We start from the raw sequence: 15,113 nt of genomic DNA, 5'->3' as shown, positions 1-15,113 counted from the left end.
AGAAACAGGTGAGGAAAAGGAGTGAGAAGTTCAAATTCCAAATAAAAAGAAAAAAAATTAACTCAAGCAATAAACAATATATGTAATTATTTATACAAACTATGGTACAAAAGTTTTACACATAAATCACAAAAATGGAAACATTTACACAAAAGTGGAGAAAACAATATTACAAATGTGAGTGCACATGAAACTTATGCACAATTTCCGAGTCGGCTGCAAGTTTGTATGACTAGAACAGCCAGCACAGTGTTGTGCTTAGTCATGGCTCTATACTGCAGGCACTGGTAGGCAATTTAAATTTCCTCAGGTTTTAAAATTGCAAACACTACCGTCATAAAAAAGAAACAAACATCTGTTACATATGTATATGGTGTGATGCTCTTCATTTCATTTCAGGTCATTATGAAATGTGTCCAATTACTTGTACCTGTGGGGCAATGTGGCACTAGAAGTATGCCAATATTTCTTCTTCTCTGTAATACACAATGATTATTATCCCAAGAAATGGATCTTAACAATCTTAAATAAGCTGATTTACAAACTAGGATGCTTCTTAACTGCTGGCATTTGTTAGCAGTATCTTTATTATTAATTTGTGGAGTTCGAGTCCAAATAAATTTACATACCAAATTATCAGCAGAAGTACAGTTTAACACATGTGCTCATTGGGTTCATACAGGCTCAGTAGATATGAGGCTGCAATTACAAAAGTGATTCTTTGTAATGTAACTTTCACCTCCCTAGATGTGTTAAGTGCCTGTATTTCCCTTCTCATTGGTGGGTTTGCACACTTATTGCAACTCTGTTGCTAAAAAGCTGTGATAGTAACAATACACTATTGTTTCCACTGAATAACAGTCATACAGTACCAGTGGAAACATGAGGTACAATTATAATGGCAGCAGTACTGCCAGTCAAATGGTACTGTGACAACACAAGACAATAACAGGTATTATCCTCGTTACAGCATACATTATATGTGTGTAAATATTATTTAATTATATGCTTAGTCATTCACATGGCCTTTATGTTCAAATACTGCATGAAATCTTGTGAAAATGCATTCAGCCTTCTTTCTCCTTCATTGATTCCAGAACCATAAATTTGAGCATGCTATTTTCTAGTCATTTCAGCCTATTCAGTGCAAAAAAAAGTAGATTATCTGTGTCTTGTAACAGTTTGTGTTTTATTAGGTTGACACAAAGGAATATGCAGAAATGATGCCCTTACATTCATTTTACAAACATGTTACATTACAATTTTCACAACTCGTTCATGGGATTGAGAGAAACTAAAAATCAGCACATATAAAAGAATTAAAACAGAACAACCAGTAAAATTTCAGTAGCTTAATGACACAAAACCATTCAGATATATGGCCAGTGCTTATAAATAGATCACAGATAAGATCACATAGTGTTATAGACAGGGTTTGAATGGCGCGGCTTTGCCAGCCTAGTAAGTGGATGTGTCTTTCCTTGCTGCAGTTTCCTTCCTGCTGCTGCCACAACAGCAGTCGCAGTAGCAGCTGCAGCTGCGGCAGCAGCAACAGCACCAACACCGACACCAGCACTGGAGACAGATAATGGCACAGGTCTAGCACGTGGCAGAGGCTGAGGAGCAGTAACCATGGAAGAAGAAGGAGGAGGAGGAGGAAGAGGAGGAGGAGGTGGAGGAGGGGAAGCAGATGCTGCACCTTCAGAAGACAGCCGCTGTCTATGAGGTGGTCTTGCTTCATAATGGCCAACTAGTTTGCGCACTGATGTGTCCTCCATGTTTGTACTACTATGATGACCACTAACAGGTGAAGACGGAAGGCTCCGTACCTTCTTATCAGCCCCTTCTGAAGTGCAGTCTGAATGAGTTGCTGAAACATCACCACTCGATGCACCACTTGACTTTGCTTCAAATTCCTTTTTAAGGTTTTTCACAATCCCTGCTAGGCCATCTGCTGCAGGAGTATCTGATGGACCACTTCGGCTACGTTTTGCGAGATCACTGAGGTTCTCTAAAACAAGCCTCTGCTGTTTCACTGATGGACATTGGGTAGTACCGATGACACAGGGTGATGGTGCATCTGATGTCTCAGGAGGAGAAGGGGGAGGTGGCGGCTCAGATGAACGAAATGCGGGGGAGGCTGCAGGAGCACTGACAGACAATGGCAATGAAGCTGCTGACAAACAGAGGCGGTCCGACCCAGAAGGTTTTGGTCCCATTGTCACTGATCCTTGTGTTCCACACAGAGCAGGAGAGCTGGCACAGTGGAACAGTCCATGATTACAGGAATTTGTGTTGCTATCAGTTACACTGAGGTAAGGACATGGGCCATGGGGACATCCTGCACCTGACACAGACTCAGAAGGTGAACCACAAACACGTTTCACTCCTGCACCTTGCTCTAATTTCTGCTTTGCTTGACGCTTAACAGTGCCAGTAGCAGCAGATCCGAGGTGATCACTAGCTGGTGGTCGCATGTCGTAAGAGCCCCAGCTGCTGTTACGTGATGCAGCCCACCGACCTGTGTCTCCGGAACCCCACGAGCTTTGTCGGGACGGCGTATCCCGTTCACCCTGAAATTAAAAAAGAAACATTAAACATTACATAGTACTGGCAGAGAGAATAGCATTAAAATGTACATTTTTATATTTTACATTATGTATGCAAATTGTTTCTAGCGTAAAAGTGAAACATGAGGAACATGACTGATAGCAAAATATGATTAAACAGAGTACCCTGTAGAAGGCATCTAACACTGCTTTGAAAAAAATCTTCTACTCTACTGACTAAGATTAATAATCATTGGCAAAGCATATATATCCCTTTACTGAGTAAAAGTACTACTCAGGAGATAAATACTTATGAGTCCTCCTATGTGTCTGTTGTCAAAAGATAACAGAAGAGTAGAATTTAATACCCTGTTAATGGCAAGGCCCTCTGGAACTGATAACTAGCTTGGTTATACAAGAATAAACTATAGGATGACCAGAGAGGGATTTAAACCCCACTCTTCCTAATTAAAATATACAGTTGGACTGGAGGTCAGAGCAGTAATATCTGATAAGATGAAGGAAGGAGAAGAGCCAGAATTTACTGATTACAGCTGAGTTAATGTAATAATATTGAAAAAGGACATTACAACTGCTGCACAGCTCCAATTCCATAAAATAGAACTGTTATAGAATACAGTAGAACAGATGAATGTGAGTGATACAGGGAAGTGCATCCTGCAGGAATGACCAAAGCCAAGAAAAGAAGTAGTTAAAAAGAACAGTCCATCCCATATTTTCCATTGTTTAAACACAATAGGGAATGACAATGATAATCTTACTACAACCCCTGCCCTTTCAATTTTCCACATACTTCCCATGTGTGTACTCCATCTTTTGTCTGGGCAAGTGCTTTCTATTAATGACTATGACAATAACTCTCACACACCTCCACTGTCTTCATTATGAAAATGACCTACAAAATGTCAGATATAACTCATTAAAGAGCCCTGGGACGATTCAGGAAAATCAAGCAAGCTGGTTATATAATGGTTTTGCTCAGATTAAGATTCCATTCTGTAGAAGCACTGTTTTTCTAAGACAGCATTCCCACATGAACAATAACACATCTTATCCCATAAAATAGGAAAGACTTCCCGATTATTATTGTGTAATCTATAAGTTTTGTGTCAGTTTAGTTTTGGCCTCGATGGTGAGATTTCAATAATTCTTCAAAAAGCTTACTTTTTTAGAAGTCTTTTTGTTGTACCTGTCTTTGATTCAACATTTCCACTATATAATAAGTTATCAATATTTTGTGTGCAATAAAAATTCATTACATTTTTACAAGACATGATGAGTTATCCAGAGGGTGGCATGCTGGAATAAAATACAAAGAAAGCTAATGAAAATGATGTTCTAGTACTGCATGCAAATATATCACAATGTTAGCCAGTATTCAGCTGCTGCCTCACTAAGTTTGTTTATGTGGCTGCATAGGATACACAAGATCGCGAATTATCAGACAATTTGAAACACTGGTCATGGCTGGTGTACACTGCACGTAGAAAGGTGACCCTGCACTATCTACTTTTCAATTCTCCTCACTTTCAAAACTTTAAGCAGCAAAAAACTATGGTTCTTCTTAGACAGTTGACTTGAAGAGCAGGCTAACAATACTTTCTCGGTTATGGGCTGAGACTTTTGGTCAGTTGAAGACACAATAAGAGATGGACAAGTTAAGTAAGGGACAAGCAATTAAGTAGCTATAGAAAACAGGAAATTCTGTATATGTGGGGGGAGAAAATAAAGTGTGTTTTCAGAAAGATGACTGTGGAAAGTGTCTCTTTGCAAGATCAAGATTCTGAACCAGAAAGAATAAACGTTGCCAACTAAGTTAGTAAAAATTATAGGATGGTGGAAAATACTAATTAATATTGTCACAACTGACCAAACTCAAGAAAAGCACACTACCTCAATATGCTGAGAATAACAGGAATTATAGTAACTTTTTTGGGGCTTTTCTAAATCTAATTTAACTTAAGTAACTCCAAAGTTGCTATTCTGTATGTATAAAATGTAAATTCATATCTCAATGATGTTTCTGTTGTACTGTGGAAACTGATTACATGTCTATGCACGAAGTCATTATACACTCTATCACTCAATTAATTTCTCCACGTCTACTTTATCTGAATTACAAACACAACACGAATTTAAAGAATTGTTATGTTTTGAATCTTTCAGGTGCTTCATATACTCAAAATTAATGAAGAAAGCACAGTACCTATGAGGTAAAGAAGTTGCTTACATTACCCTATAAACAAAGCACAACAAAGATGAGAAAAGAGCACGATTTGAATAGCAAAAATGTTACTGACAGGATTTACAGAGAGAGAGAGAGAGAGAGAGAGAGAGAGAGAGAGAGAGAGAGAGATCCCATTAGTTAATATTGAATGGTAATGAAACAGTAATATTGAATGGTAATATACAATTAATATTATAGAGACACAAACCTGGTATCCAAGGACAACTGCACTATCATAGGAACTCCAAGAACTCTGCCTCGAGGGACACTCTCGTTGATCATACGGTCGGCGCTCCTCTCTATCAAAAACACGATCCAATTGAGCTGAAAACGGGTCTCTGCGGCCAACTCCCTTCTGAACTGCGTCACCATTAGCCAGTTGATCTGAGAGACGCAGCTCAGAGACAAACGTTGTTCCTGCATCGTCCGCTGGAGCAGCGTAAGAGGTGGGCCATGCAGCAGTACAAGCAGTAGGAGAATCACGCGTCTCTCCTGGATCCCAAATTTCTTTCTTTACTAAAACTGCCTTAAGCATCCTCGGTGCTAGTTTTGTTTGAACAATGGTTTCTGTTTCTGAGTGAGGTGTTGGTGATGTGGCAGTAGGAGTTGACGGTGGACTTGGTGGTGACGTTGCTGGTTGTGGACTCTGTGGAGGTGATGGTGCCATCACAGATGGTGTAGCAGCAGGTAAACTGGGAGGTAAAAAGTGTCCTCCTGGAACTGTGTTAACTTGTTGCTGAGGCACTGGAAGAGCTGTAGCTGATGGCATTGGTGTTGAGCCTGGAGCTGTTGGTTGTTCTTGTAGATGGGATGTTACCTCACTAGTAGGTACACCTGTAACAGAGTTACATAACATCAAAAAATTAAAATCAAATATCAACAGTAAAAGTAAACATACGGTACAGGTGAACATCACAAGAGTTACAAAATTAAATTCTTGAGAGAAAAAAGGTCTTTTACTAAATGTATGCATTATCATTACGTAGAGATAACCACAACTGAAAATCTTATATTGCCCCAAAGAGTAACTTTTCCAAGCTGAGAATAAAAAGAGGCCCTAAATCTTCCTGGAATATCACCTTTCATGGGCAGTCCTCTTACCAAAAGAGCTATCCAGGCACAATACACAACCTGTCCTAAGAGCTTCAGTTGTAATCTTGCATGAAGTTTCAAAATAGCACACAGTCTACTGCAAAGTGAAAGATTTATTCTGCAGACAAGACCCTATCCCAGAATCAGTGATCAAGACAGTAATACTACAGAGTATTTATTATCAATAAGATTACAATGCAAGTTTTTGGTGATTATCAGTTTCAGTTTTTTAGCAAACCATTTTCAGATCTATGCAGAAAAATAAAACAATCAAATAGCATTATAATCCCCATTAAAACTCAGATAGAAATAACATATATTAGAGGTACATGTACCAGATTATTCCTTCCAGTATGAACAATAAACAATAGTGTGTCTATACATAAAGCATTTTGTTTGGTATGCTATGCCAAACTTATAAGAATTGCTCATGGTATAGTCTACAGATACAGAAACTCCCCAGCATAGTGAGTAATAACTATTGATTTTCTTGATTATTACATTAAAAATTGCCACTTAACAATGGATAAAAAGAGAACTGTCAAAGACATTACAGCAAAGAATAATAGCAGAAATACAACTCAGCTGATCAGCCACAGAATAACTAAGTCTCTCCACCTACTGTCTGTAACTGGTGCTTCCCACAAACTGTAGTCATATGGTTAACATAGCCTATTTAGGGTGTCAAAGATAATGAGTCTTATGGTTGCATTGAAGGCACTGTGATATTTTCACAATTTCATGAAGCTGTATGCATTTGCTGCCCTAAGTAAGCTATATTAACAATGTCCAGATAATTTAACATAGCACACCAGCAATATGCTTTATGAACAATAATCTGGTATGTGCATTTTAATGCTTTACAATACTTATTTGTGTTTTAATGAAAATTATGAAGCTATTTTACTTTATATGCTTGAAAATGAACTTGAAGATGGTTTACTAACAAACCAATACCAGACATCACCAAAACTTGCATTTTGGTCCTGACAGTGGATAAATACAGTTTCTCCAGGATACAATGTCTCCTTCTGTGAAATGCTACACCCCCTGAATGAATGAATGATGTGATGTGAGTAAGGCAAGAAAACACATACTAAAGGACAGCTGTCAGGAGAATCAGCGCATAGCATTCTGAGAACACACAGAATTATTATATTACATTCACAGTAAAGGAAAAGCTACGGAATGTATGGAGGTAGAGAAATGGAACAAATAAAATTACTGAGAAAGTGTACAACATGTGTCAGTATGAAGGAAATGAAATGGAAAGTATGTACTGAGCAGTAGCTAACAACTAAGAAAGACTATTGGGAGGAGGGAAGGAAGGGGGCTATTATAAGTCTGAAGATACAATTGTAGAAACTCAAATGCAGTTAGTCTACAAAGATGTAAAAACAGAAGTATGTCATGAAGCACATACATATTTACGGAGTCTGTACATGTTGTAGAATATGGTTATGTACAAGTACATTTTTTATGGCAATATTTAGATGGGAATTGTGAAGGACTTACTGTTATGTTTCAATTATGTAGTACTGTCTACTGCAAATATATACTATCGGATACTGTTCATATCAGTTACATGTTTTTTGGTAAACACACAAACTAAATTTCTCAAAATCATTGCAATGAAACAAAAACTGAGGGTATGGAGTGACAAAGCGAATCCTCAGTGAAGGTCCTGGTACCATGACTTGCAAGCTCTGGCAGAGAAGTTGGTACTTGATTAAAAGAAAACGGATCTAGACAGCAATGGTGAGAAAACTAGGTAATTTAAACATGTGTTAAAAATATGGCACAGTCTGCTAGTAAAAACAAACACACCTGTTAATCTGGAAGTCATAAAACCAACATATGACTCACCAAACAATAATAGAAAAAATAGGATAGTCACTAAGACTTACAGTCACCATTATCTAGAACATTGTTTACAATAGGCAAGGATCACTATTAAAAGCCAGAAGCAAAACCTATAACTACGGAAATTATATACTAACCAACATAACTAAATAACAACTCTTCATTTGAGAGTCACTGGTGTCCACAGTCACTATACAGTTGCTTGCCATATTTCAAACCCATCTATGTAATTACTAAAAATGTTAATTTATTTTAACATACACAGTTCATTTCATTTCATTGATTTACTACACTGAGAGTACTTTGGAAATATTTACAATTTTGATATGGTTGTAGATATAAGAACAGTTTGTTTTGGAAGCTAAAAGAAGTGTGATTTTTCCTTACTCCATTTCTGGAATAAAAAAGAAAAAAGTGCAGTAAATATACGCTTCAATAGCTTATGAAAATAACTGTTGTTAGGTCCCCAACCACATCAAAATTGTAATTATATATCATTCCAATAAAACAAAAAAGTGTATGATAAAATAAATCCACATCTTTAGCACTTGCACAGACAGATTTCTTAGGATTAATTCCCTGATCTCCTTCACAACAGCTTTCCATACACACAATACTTCCTTAATAAGATTTTCCCCAAAGCGTTTTCATGTTATTAGGAAGATGACTGTCCACATGACAAAAAAGTGAGACTTTGCTGCTCAGACAATTGTGTTTTCAGTTAGTAACTTGAAGAAAGTAAATGTTTTTTATCTCATGTAACATGACTTTCACTTCTAGACAAGCTAAGCTCGATAAACAGAGAATGCTTATTTCAGCTGTGATTCACTGATATTGTAGTAACATGTTAATTTTTTCATTTTGTGAAGTGTACAATTGTAAATTTCTGAATAGTTAAAGAAACTTGCCAATCTTTACACCACTTTGAAATTTTATCACGATCTGACTGAATATTCATGTAACTTCTTTCATACAGTACTTCATTACAATTAATTGCATCATCTGTAGAGAATCTGAGGACACTTTTAATATTGTCTGCAAGGTCATTAATACACAACATAAACTGGAAGGGTCCCAACACACTTCCTGGGACAAGCCCACAAGTTATGTTCACATCTGTCAATGACTGTCCATCAACAATAACTTACTGCATCTTCCCAACAAACAAGCTCCTCAATCCAGTTACAAATTTATTTCACTTGATACCCTTATGGTCATACATTTGATAACAAGTGTATAAATAAGTGTGTAAATGCTTTTCGGAAATCGAGAAATACTGCATCTACCTGACTGCTTTGGTCCAAGGCTTTCAGTATATCATGTAAGAAAAGTCAGCTTGGTTTCACATGATCAATGTTTTCAGAATCCATGTTGGTCGGCATGGAGGAGGTCATTCTGTTTGAGATACTTCATTATGTTTTAGCTGAGGATATGTTCAAAGAGCTACAACAAATCGATTTCAAGGATGTTGGACAGTAGATCAGTGGATCCCTTCCACTGCTCTTCTTGTAGATGGGTGTGACCTGTGCCTTCTTCCAACTACTGGGCACAGATGTTTTACCCGAGCAACCAATGATACTATATAGTTAAAAGAGGGGCTAACTCAGTCACAAATCCAATACAGAATCTGATAGGGATTCCGTCAGGTCCTGGGGCTTTGTTGAGTTTTTACAATTTCAGCTGTTTCTCAATACCACTGACACTAATATCTATTTCACTTAACTTTTCAGTGGTATGAAAATTAAACTGGGGCAACACTCTTGAATTTTTCTTTGGGTAAAGGAACATTTGAAAACAGAGTTTAGCATTTCCAGTTTTGCTTTGCTACCCTCAGTTTCAGTTCCTATCTTATCCATGAGTGACTAGATGTTAACTTCGGTGCCACTAACAGCATTTACATATGACCAGAATTTCATCCTGTGTTGCTGCAGTTCTTCTTATATCCGTGCTTACTATGAGAATAGGACAAGGAATTCCACCTTATGCAAGACACCTTTTCAGTTTCGTTTTACCCAGCACTTTTTGTGCTACCTTCAGTGGGTTACTTTATTTTCTTACTGTAAAACTGTTGTTACATATTAACATTTAGAGAAATTTTTGGTACAAAATATTTACAATTGTGAATGGATAATTGTTGTAGAATATTATACACTATTTGTTTCCAATTAACAGTTGAGGTATGTATTAATGACCTCGTGCACTGTATGTCGTTTATTGCGCGCGCGCCCACACACACACACACACACACACACACAAAGTGATGTATACTCATATCTGTCCGTAAATGCATAACAAACAGAAAAACAAAAATTATCTTTTGCTGTCTGCCAATTAAATTATCACTACAACTTTAAACATAATGTAATAAACAACATAGAGTGCATCAGTTTTTTAATACATATCTCAACTGTGAACTGTAAACAAATGGTGTATAATATTCTACAACAATTATTCATTCACAATTCTAAATATTTTGCAGCAAAGGTTTCTCTAAATGTTGATATGTAACTACAATTTTACAGTAAGAAAATAAAATAAAGCACTGAAGATCGCACAAAAAATGCTGAAACATGTCTGGGCAAAACGAAACTGAAAAGGTGTCTGGCGTAAGGTGGAATTCCTCATCCTATGATCAGAATTTCTTTGGATTTTGTGCAAGAACATTTGAAGATATTCTCCTATAGCAGTCATTGAAGACTTCAGGCACTGCTCTCCTGAAAGTCAAACACATCTTTATGATTTGATAGCAAATTTCAGAGTTTATTGTAGTTCCACTTTCCATAGAATCAACAAAAAATCCCAAAAGAACTGTTTTCATGCATTGATTGGTTTTTTCCTCCACATTAACTTATGCAACTCATGTTTCATCCTCTGTCACACTGTCATTGAGGAATTCATGTTGTTCTGCATCGTATTTCATCAGAATCATTAAGTGGCTACCAGGCTCTTCATTTCATGGACATTAGTCAGAAGCTTTGGGACCCATCAAACACAAAATTTGTGATGACCAAGCTTAACAGTCACAAATATATACAACACTCCCCATGTTATCTGAGAGAATCTAAATGATAACTCTGTAATTGTGAACCAGTGATATTCTCTGATTTGGTCATTAGCCTTTGCAACAAATTCATTCATCATACCAGATGGTTGTCCACTTCTTTCATCATTATGGACATTTATAAAATTTGTCCGATCTTCCACAAAGAAACAACACTATTTGGTTATAGCACTATCCCTCATTATGTCCCTCCATATACTGCCCAAGTCCACTATGAACATCTACAGCTTTCATGTATTTTTTCTCACATAAAACGGATTCAGTGTAGGAGGGATTTTCGTTGATAGCAGCCATTTTGATTTACATTTACAGTATAGACAACAGTTTAATAACCTTTCCGCAGTAATGTCAGACCTATATTGAGCCAAACGACATAGTTGTGCTGAAACTACTAGACTCTCCCCAACCCACTCCCCCATATGCCAGATAGCATCAGAACTAATTTTCTGAACAAGCCTTGTATATTAACATATTCGATTTAGAGTAAGAGTCATGCCTAGACCTAAATCTGTTGCACGGCAGGAAGCAACCTACTCTAGTGATAAGACATTGCCTACCTTTTTCACCAAAATAGGTAAAAATCAATTTTAACAGCCAACTCCTTCAACATGGGAGGAAGGGGGGGAAAATGATGTATCACTTGTGGGGGGGGGGGGGGGAAATGTTCTTGAACCAGCTTTCTATAGAATTGGTTTGCTCCAGTATTATGGCTGGCATTTTTAAACTGTAAACACAATCTATTTTATAACTCCACAATCTGTGCAACTTCAAATTCAGTAACTTCAAGATGCTGGAGAATTTGTCAACTTTAACAACCTCAAGGCTTACTCGAAATACTGTAGGCATAGAGCTTTCATTTCCACTCCTAAAGCTTTAATCATATCCTGGAGAACACTCTATATTGGTGGCTGTACCTATATGGCTGATACTGCTTTAGTTCTGTATTAACCCTTCAGCTGCCACAGACAATCCATCCAGAAGTCAGTAACACTGTTTTCACTTTTTTTTAATCGCTGATTTTCTCTAGTTTCACAATTATTGTGGAACTAACACTCAGATGCATGCATGGGATATGCTTGAATGACGAAAAATTTTAATTGTTGGGTGTAGGCTGATCATTGCATTTAGAAACAGTTTCTCTAATGGATAATTTCTTATTTTCTGAAACTTCCTGGCAAATTAAAACTGTCTGCCAGACTGAGACTCGAACTTGGCACCTCCATCAACTGACCTATCCATGCACAATTCACAACCCATCCTCACAGTGTCACTTCCGATAGTACCTCGTCTCCTACCTACCAAACTTCGCAGAAGCTCTCCTGCGAACCTTGAAAGACTAGCACTTCTGGAAGAAAAGAATATTGTGGAGACATGGCTTAACCACAGCCTGGAGGATGTTACCAGAATGCAGCTGAGTATGCACTGGTATGGTCCTGGCAGATTAAAACTATGTGCCGGACCGAGACTCGAACGTGGAACCTTTGCCTTTCCCAGGCAAGTGCTCTACCATCTGAGCCACCCAAATTCGAGTCTTGATCCGGCACACACAGTTTTAATCTTACAGGAAGTTTCATGTCAGCATACGTAAATCTATCTTCTTTCTAAGAAAAAGATAGACACAAAGGATACACTTTTCATGTTCACTCTAAAAAGATGGTTGTTGGAGACCTTATAATTTGAGATAACTATTAACAAACAAGTGTGTGTGTGGGGGGGGGGGGGGGGGGCCGCGCGCGCGCGTGGCGGCGGCGGCGGCGGGGGTGTTGTCATGGTGGTTACATAGACACTTCTTTAATAATGTATTTATTAACTGCCATTAATAATTCAGAAACTTGAAACAGTACCTGCAGTGATACCTCGACTACGAGCTTCAAGTTCACTGACGCGTCTTTTTACAGCAGTTTCGGTTGTTGGAAGGTAGACCACTTTGTTTTGGGATACACTGTATGCTTCCCCATTGACGCATGGCATACGGACATTTTTTGCATCTGAAGTTCCATGTGGAAGATGTGGTGCTTGTTGAGAGGTAGTGCTTCGAGAACGTACCAATTGTGGCACAGTTTCTTGTTCCTGCTGACAACAGACATCCAAATGTTCCAGAGATACAGATGAAGGAGCTGGAACAAAAAGAAAGAAAAAAAACACAGGACTGGTTATTGCATCATTTTTCTGGTATTCAATCCATGTACAAAATGCATTAATGTTGTATCAGGAAGAAAGACAGAAAATTGACAGGCCACAATTCATTCAGCAATAATTCCTGACGAAAAGAGATAATATTCCACTTTCCAGGAAAATATAAAATATAGAAGTAAAAAAAGGAACTGTATAAGGGTTCTTCTAAACGGAAATTCTTTTTTTGTTAATTGTATTAAGAGATCATTGATTAATTAATGGAGAATGCTACAGAAAAGCCCAAAGAAGACAAAACACAAAAAAATAACAACAGGACTACTGTTTGTATCAAAATGCATGAATAATGAAGATTTGATAAACAAAGCTATAAAAATGTATGAAACATTGCTTTTTACGTGAGCATGTATGTACGAGAATAACTAATTTTCAAACATTTATGAGCAGCTGTTTCATATATTTTAAGGTACCTTTCAGAGATCAAGTGAACATCGCATTCATACTGTTGAGAATAGGTAACTGATGTCACTGCTGTGTGGGCAATTTCCTTGTAAAATAAATTCTTCTCTATAGTTCTATTACAACCCATCCTTGTTCTTCATCTATACAGGAAACAGTTTTATAGTTTGATTCTATTTTATCAGCTTTTTAATCATTTCATTACTGGACCCTTATCTCCGTTTCATATCCAGGTCTTCAAACTTACTTTACAAGCCATACATGAAAGGCTATGGTGTACATATATACTAAAATAATCCAGTCTTCATCCTGTTGCAGTCATGGATGGTGGAGAACACTAACTGCCCGTATGCCTCCATACTTGCCAGTTCTTTTTTGCGTCTCCCATAATTCCCTGCTGCTCACAATCTGGCTCCAGCTGCCAGAGACAACTGTCATGTGTATGTGAGTTGCATTTGCGTGCATGTGTGTATGTTGCCTACTTATGACAAAGGCATTGTTGGGCAAAAGCTAACTTCCTGAAAGTCTTTTTATTGTGCCTTCCTGCAAATCAGCATCTCTGCTATATGGTGAGTAGCAACTATCCTTTTCATTAGATTTTACATTTATTCATACTTAATGTCAGCTGCCGGTCTCTGTTCCACCTGTGATCACATCTAACAATTCCTGGTTTTAACAAAAGTTTTGTAATGAACGCGTCTCTCTGTACATTATATTATCAGACACTTAACCTAATAAAGCCTGTGCTCATACTTCACATTACTAGTATGAAGTAGACAGAAAGTTTCACAAAATAAGTGATTATTTTTCTGTGGCTAAGTAATATAGATATTATATGTCAAACATGTAGCAAGACACAATAGCTCTGCAACATTTATCATTGGTTGCTTTCAATTCATCTGACTATTTATCACTATCTTTCCTTGGGAAAGCCACATTCCCAACTTCATAAATACTATTATGTACTCCCATTTTCCTTTTGGACGAACAAAGACAAAGTAACTTCTTAATTATGTGATAGAATATCGACTAAGTGTAAAAAATATACTCACCATTACTGGCAGCTGCGAACATAGATGATGCAACAGCATTGTCTGGTGACCACGATTTCGGTCTGTTACCACACTTCGCCAGCTCACGCCCTGATGATGAAAGTGTCAGGGAGGAAGGGACAGTGAGAGTTCTGAGAGTAGTTTGACGGTTCTCTGAGGCATCTTTCAGGTCTCCTGACATTTCAGAAGCTGGGGAATTGCCCAGATTTGTCTCAGACTTTGAACGCTGCAACCTCTCTCTGTGTTTCATTGCATCTAGCATTCCTTGGTATGTTTCCAGCTGTGAGATAAAACTGGTGTTAGGCTTTATGCAGCTTCTCTTTTGCTTAACATATTCAAAGGCTTTTTTATAATCCCAGTTGTATGCTTTCATCGCATAGGCTATCACTACTGAAGCAGAACGGCTGACTCCCATTTTGCAGTGTACTAAAACCTTGGAACCCTCTTTCCTGTAAAACAAAAGAGGAAGGAAAACAGTTACAATTGTTACGAAGTTTCGGATATACAACTTAAGTAATGCAGCAACCTGCACCTTCCTTTAATACTGATCTATTATCTATTATTTTCTATAGAGTTTCTCAACCACCAGATACTTCAAAAAAATTAAAGTTAGTTGCTGCAATGAAAAATGAAAATAAAAACAATGGATATAACTA

At 37.6% G+C, this 15,113-nt stretch overlaps 1 protein-coding gene across 2 annotated transcripts in view; it reads right to left on the bottom strand.

The window, feature by feature from the left end:
- Positions 1-57: 57 nt before the first annotated feature.
- Positions 58-15,113, bottom strand: part of LOC126192086 (mucin-5AC) — a 623,139-nt gene continuing 608,083 nt past the window's right edge. For both annotated transcript variants that reach the window (XM_049932578.1, XM_049932577.1), the window contains exons 9-12: positions 14,458-14,906; positions 12,658-12,930; positions 5,006-5,631; positions 58-2,573 (exon numbers count right to left, since the gene is read on the bottom strand). In XM_049932578.1, coding sequence (XP_049788535.1) covers positions 1,413-2,573; positions 5,006-5,631; positions 12,658-12,930; positions 14,458-14,906 — 2,509 coding nt within the window. In that variant the 3' untranslated portion in view covers positions 58-1,412. The remainder of the gene's footprint in view (positions 2,574-5,005; positions 5,632-12,657; positions 12,931-14,457; positions 14,907-15,113) is intronic.

Source organism: Schistocerca nitens, chromosome 1 (assembly GCF_023898315.1).
Source record: "Schistocerca nitens isolate TAMUIC-IGC-003100 chromosome 1, iqSchNite1.1, whole genome shotgun sequence".
NCBI lineage: Eukaryota > Metazoa > Arthropoda > Insecta > Orthoptera > Acrididae > Schistocerca > Schistocerca nitens.
Note: the sequence above shows the minus strand (reverse complement) of the source record. Positions and strands in the feature narration are given on the sequence as shown.